At 39.2% G+C, this 6,146-nt stretch overlaps 1 protein-coding gene across 4 annotated transcripts; it reads left to right on the top strand.

Annotated features, from left to right (window-relative positions):
• Positions 1–504: 504 nt before the first annotated feature.
• si:dkey-193c22.1 (uncharacterized protein LOC567837 homolog) lies at positions 505–5,855 on the top strand. Of its 4 annotated transcripts, XM_049579474.1 has the most exons (11): positions 580–619; positions 740–784; positions 887–954; positions 2,049–2,076; positions 2,179–2,328; positions 2,425–2,545; positions 2,650–2,862; positions 3,063–3,146; positions 4,497–4,638; positions 4,820–4,982; positions 5,073–5,855. In XM_049579474.1, coding segments are annotated over exons 4-11 (1,110 nt in total). In that variant the 5' UTR covers positions 580–619; positions 740–784; positions 887–954; positions 2,049–2,074; the 3' UTR covers positions 5,308–5,855. The 4 variants fall into 4 exon arrangements, with proteins under 4 accessions (XP_049435430.1, XP_049435431.1, XP_049435432.1 ...); XM_049579475.1 differs by lacking the exon at positions 580–619 and having other exon boundaries at positions 626–784; XM_049579473.1 differs by lacking the exons at positions 740–784; positions 887–954 and having other exon boundaries at positions 505–619.
• The last annotated feature ends 291 nt before the right edge of the window (positions 5,856–6,146 follow it).

Here is a 6,146-nt window from a genome sequence, read left to right as displayed (position 1 = left end):
ACATCAAAACTTCGTAAATGGTGCGACATTTATCTTTGAATTATACGGAAGCGTAGGGAGGCGCATTGCGTTCATTATATAAATTAAAAAAAATCGACACATTACCTTGAAATTATAAGATCTTAACTCGAAATTACGAGATAATGTGTTGGATTTTTTTTATTATTATTCAGTGAATGTAATGGGCTTCCGTAGAAGCTTCTGTTGAAGCGCGTTGCATTCACTAAATAAATTATTTACATTATCTCGTAAATCCTTTTGTAGTCTACAGATATAATGCTTTTATTCTGAAAAACGTTTACCGGAAGTACCGCCCTTGTATTTCTCGGTGGACTGACTTTACAAAACAGCTAACGTTACAGTCAGTTAACGTTATTACGGTATCAGCGAAAGGCCTTATTATAGTACGACATCAGAATTTCGTAATTACGAGATCTCATTTCACAGTTTCGAGAGCTTATCTCTTATCTCTCTTATCTAGTCCGTAAAATACCGTTTCTGACCAACACCGGAAGTGCTCTGGTTTATCGCCAAAACGGAAGTCAAGGGGATTGACCCCTCGCTTAGCCATGTTCATCTTTGTGTGTGTGAAGCCGACCGGCTTTTGGAGGACAGACAGGTAGGCGAGGTTATCACTCACCGGTTCATCCCATACAACCAATTCAACACCAAACCACATTAACCCGGGACGTTAGCTTCGACATTAAATGCTATGTGTGATTATTCTGGTATGTTTTAGCTGGCTTCCGGTGTGTTTCCTGACCTTTCCGTTGTTATGCAAATAGTAAGTTAGCTAAATTACAATACATCAAGCTAACCGTTAACATTTAGAAAGCTTCACAGTGAGCTAACTGACTAAACTTCAGCTGCTGTTGTGTTTTTACAGTGTTCAAGTGACGGATGGTTGAAACTGAAAGAGCCACTTTAGCTTTACACCGAAATTATGAAAAGCAGGTGACCACAACATATTTCTGCTTTTATGCTATTGTAGCCGCACTTTAGCTCACAGCTAGCTAGCTTATATGTATTTATAATGTAATGTTAGAGGCTGTTATTAAATGGTAACGTTATTTTTGTGTTATCTTCGAGTAGAAGCAGCACTGATGAAGCCTTTAACAAGCAGCGGTGTTAGTGTACATATGGCCACTAGAGGGCGCTCTGGTAACGTCACACATGTAAAGAGCACTGGGTACCATTGTTTAGATAAATAAATAATGATTTATACATTTACTATTTACACATTTAAGTCATAAGACGGTAATCAATTACCAGGGCATGAAAAATGAGAGTGGCTGCCATTTATTAAGGGTAACAAGTGTTTCCAATATGTCTCCAATGATGCAATTTAACATAATTCCAGTACAGAGTAGGGGACTGATGTGTTTCACAGAGAGTGTATAGCTATTCTTCATTTTCAACTCTTGTCTCTAGTTGGGCTGTTACATGTAGACCTAAAATGTTATTAAGTATATACAGTCATCAATCACATATGTTATTGAGCCAGTAATACAAAGGGTCACAGGTGTCTCACTTTCTAAGAAGCTAATAGCAAAATATTGTGATTCACTTGTAATTATTTTTTTTAAAATAACAATCCATGAAACCTTTAATTTAAAATGTCTAAAGGGTCTATTGGAGCTATTATCTCATGAACTAAGAAGCTAAAACACTGGAGTAGGATAAGCACAACCTGCCATCCCACATTTGTATTTATTAATACCTTATAAACAGTGTTGAAAGGGTTACTTTTGAAATGTTGTTACTTACAGATTACTAGTTACCCTATTTAAAGTCTAATAAGTAGTCTAAATATTTTAAGTATGTCATCAAAGTAATGTTACGTAGTACTCAAGGTGGGGAAAACTCGATAAAGCATAGTATCACTTCTTAGTAGCATAGTAACACTTCTTATAGGTGATCTATAAAACATCAGCAAATTATTTATTAAACATAAATGAAGGCAGCAGTAATAAATGAATATTTTACTCTTATCCTGTATGTCTGATGACAATATAACAAATAATAACTTTCCCTCTTCTTCTTTATAGGTAGGTCAGACAGACTGAACCACAACATGTAAGAGCCTCTCAAATACAGTACAACATTTTGAAGAACTCTGAGTGTTATAACCTTTGAAAAATAAATATATTAATATAAATATATTTTTGACTTTTAAAGGTCAGGGTTTAGATACCACATGTCACTGCCTGTGTCGGTGGGTGTCCTGTTGGTCGGCCTCCCGTACTCCATCTCTCTCGCTGCCCAGTGGCTTTACGGCTGGCCCAACAAGCCTGGATATAAGAAGTACATCGAAGCTCTGAAACCAAGGTAACTTGTAAAATACTGAGGATCTGTTCCTGTTTTTTTTTTTTTACTCATTAAAAAGTTATTAATAACCTGTTTCATGTTTGGCTTCTTCTTCAGGCGAATTTACTGTTTGACCAGAGCTATACTGGAAACTCTGAAATACCTGCAGTATGGGAGGCTCTACTTTCAGTGGAAGTCGTGGTACAAGAATGCCGAAAACCGTAAGCATTATGAAAAGGTATGTCATGTTTGTCTTAGCTTTCACTTCTTTACTTGATGAAAACTCTGCTGTGCGATACCTAAAAGTTGTGTCACACTTTTGTCTGTTTTGACTCTTCTAAGGGCATCACATTTGGCCGCCGAAGCAACAAGCTGGACTTGTACCACTCTCCAGATGTGGGCAGGTCTAAAGATGTGCCTGCACCGCTGGTGGTTTTCATCTACGGAGGTGCATGGGGCTCCGGAGACAGATCCATTTACTGTTTGCTGGCGAGGCAGATGGCTGAAGAACTGAGCGCAACTGTTGTTTGTCCTGATTACTTTACCTATCCAAAGGTAAGAGCTGTAGAACGACACGCCGTATTGGATTAAAGATTGAAAAGAGTGTCGGTAGCTTGAATGTGAACAGTACATCACAAAACTCTTTAAACTATAGGTAAGAATGATACTGCAGAAACTGAAATGGTAGATAAGAAATGCAATTATGAATGTTACTGTGGTATCTGGACTGACTGCTGCCTTCATCTGATTGCCAGGGGAACGTGTTAGGGATGGTCCAGGATATTGCTGACTGCTTGGTTTGGGCTCAAGAGAGTGGGCACAAGTTCAACTTTGACAAAGTAAGAAATTTAAGTAAGAAATTTCTTCAAGTGTTCTTTGGAAACTGAGGCAAACTTCCAGACTGTTATGGTAAGACTGACCATGAAATCATATAAAGCCTGCAGTCACCTTAAAATGATCTGAATCCATCTCACTTTACCAAAATCCCTTTTTATTCAGGAACATGTCTGACCTCAAATAATTTTCATACGACCTGTAGGGGCGCTTCATACGATTGTCAGAGCATGTCTATGATTCAGGGTTGTCTGCACACGACTCTCATCATGGCAGTGGCAGAGCAAGTGGCTAGGAGCTAATAGTGCTAACAGGCAGAACAGTGCTAACAGTGTCATCCTGCCGCAGGATGGGAGTATAGTTTCACACACTCATTCCTTCACTCAAAACTCTGCAGCTCAGCTATGAAGCAGAACCAAGAGGAGAGAGCACGTCAGGCCAGTCTGAGCTGCTCTGCACTGACTTCCTGTTATGGTTAGAATCGATTTTAAGCTCCTCCTCCTTGTATACAAACCCCCACATGAACTGGGACTGAGCTACAATGCTAACTTCCTTGTTAACTATTTGCCTCCAAGAACACTGCTCATCTGCAGCTGGTTTATTGGAGGTTCCCAGCAACAGCCAGAAGAAGATCAGGGATGCAGCCTTTGTCAGTTATGTCCCAAAGCTATGGAGCACAATACCTGTAGATATCAGGGAAGCTAGCTCGCTAAATATTTTTAAAAGAAAACTAAAAATGTATCTGCTCACTTTAGCCTTTAACTAGCTCTGACTTTCCTGATACAGGTCTGACACTCTTTTAAAATCTGACTTGATTTGATGATTTATAGTTTTACAGCTCTATGATTTTATGAATCAGATCAGATCAGATGTTATAATTATCAGCGCTAACCACCCCTAACCGCTGCACAAACTCAGTGCAGAGCGGCAGCAATTAACCAGCCAGTGGAATGCACACACAGAGGGACTCAAATGCAAGGACATGCACATGCAGTATGACCGCCTACCACACCAAAGAAAAGAGAAGTTTGGATTACAGCACACACACAGAGGGAGGGTGACTTCATTCTCTGCTCAGTGTCACCATTACTCCAAGAATCTTTACATAGCATATAGTCATTTGCTGCCATACTATTGCTCTGATGTCGTAAACAGAACCTTTAAGCTCTCACTTTAAGCTCATATCATGTATAAATTCACAAACATATTTATTTTTCAGTTTGAGAAGCACTGATTTAAACTGTTTGTGATTTATCAACGAATAAAGATAATGATGTTTTGCTGCAGAGAACTGATGCGCATTCACCCAGTGTTCATTATTACACACGTTGTTGTCTTGTTTTGCTGTCTTGTAGGACAACATAGTACTAATTGGCCACTCAGCGGGTGCACATTTGTGTGCACTGACCACACTGTTTCTCATTGATGCAAGAGAGGAGCTTTTCATAGAGGCCAGCAAGCAGAGGGACATCACACTGGCCATCAGAGGAGTCATTGGTGAGGATTGTTGTGCAGTGTTTCAGTCAGAGTTGCAGCCATGTTTAATGCTCAAGTAAACTGAACTTTAATAACTGTTTGTGTAGATAGGAAGATAATTTTGGGGCTGCTAAATGTTTTTATTTCTATGATCTGAAGACAGCGAGGTTTTTCAAACAGTTCTCTCATGTTTCCTGGACAGGTCTGAGCGGCGTGTACAACATCATGGACCATTATGAGCACGAGCAGAAGCGAGCGGTCGAATATGTCTCCACCATGCACAAAGCCATGAACGGGGTGGAGAACTTCCCGTACTACTCACCAACACACATGCTGAACAAGATGAGCCAGGACACACTGAACAAGTGAGACAAAAGGATTTAACGACAATATCTAATAAACTTGTTGCATGTATTATTCATTTCACCCACTCCTCTTGTTTTAATCTCTCCCAGAGTGCCTCCATTCGCTCTGCTCCATGGCACTGATGACATTATTGTTCCTGTGGAGTCTTCCACAAAGTTCTATGACCTCCTCACGTCGCTGTCCATCAAAGTGTCGCTCTACCTGCTGCCCAGGGTCGACCACACCGAGATCGTCACCGACCTCATGGTGCCAGAGCGGCGCTTCTACCACCCCATCTACAGCTGCATCAAACAGGAGTACAGGAAACTGTTGGGGACCTGCTGACGTTCCGTCAGAACATCTGAAACACATCCATTCATCACTAATATTTTGCTGATCGTGCCATACACACACTTTGTTTACACTCTCTAATACCTCAGAATGAAGCCTTGATTTTAACTTTGTGATTCCATAATCATGATTTATACTTTGAACAGATTGTAATCGAGTGAATCCAGGAGTTGCATCTGATTGATTTTCTATCTGCATTCCTTTAAAAAATGTTTCTCAGTGGACTCTCATCTGGGTAAAATTGTTCTAATAATAACTCTGATATATTATCCAGATTGCAGTGAAGTCAAATATGAAGTGAAATCAATCATGGAGCAAAAACAGTATTATGAAAAACAAGTAAAGCACAACCATCCATCGCATCAAAATGGACCTCGTTACAATCTGTACCTCTGTTTTGAGACCAACTTTGTCCTGAAGACATCACAGCGTTTTGATTCATTAATCTGCATGCTTGCATTAAATTAAACTTGATTTATTGTAATATGTTTTCTTGATTAACTACTGATCATACGCATTAAACCCATCTGGAGGAACTTTTATTTTTGTTTGCCTTTATCTTCATTACATTGTAAATGCTTTATGTATGAAAGTACAGTGTGTTTTTTTATAACCACATGCAGCAGTGTACTGCGCTCACACACACACCTTCCATATATTAATCATATAGCATCAGTATTCTAATAGGCAACAAAAACAAAAAATACAGTCTTTTGAAGCAGGAGATATTATGCAAGTGGACATGCACAATATGGACATATATTCAAATATATGCAACATTAATATGAGCATTTAATTAAATTTTACAACATAAATGAAAGATTATTCTATGG

This window comes from Epinephelus fuscoguttatus, linkage group LG6 (genome assembly GCF_011397635.1).
Source record: "Epinephelus fuscoguttatus linkage group LG6, E.fuscoguttatus.final_Chr_v1".
NCBI classification, from domain to species: Eukaryota; Metazoa; Chordata; class Actinopteri; order Perciformes; family Serranidae; genus Epinephelus; species Epinephelus fuscoguttatus.
Note: the sequence above shows the minus strand (reverse complement) of the source record. Positions and strands in the feature narration are given on the sequence as shown.

Bases quoted from the DNA above. Each gene is read 5' to 3' on its own strand.
- si:dkey-193c22.1 (XM_049579472.1), top strand. The intron at 2,077-2,178 runs GTAAGAGCCTCT...TGACTTTTAAAG, and splicing joins GACAGACTGAACCACAACAT to GTCAGGGTTTAGATACCACA. The intron at 2,863-3,062 runs GTAAGAGCTGTA...TCTGATTGCCAG, and splicing joins ATTACTTTACCTATCCAAAG to GGGAACGTGTTAGGGATGGT.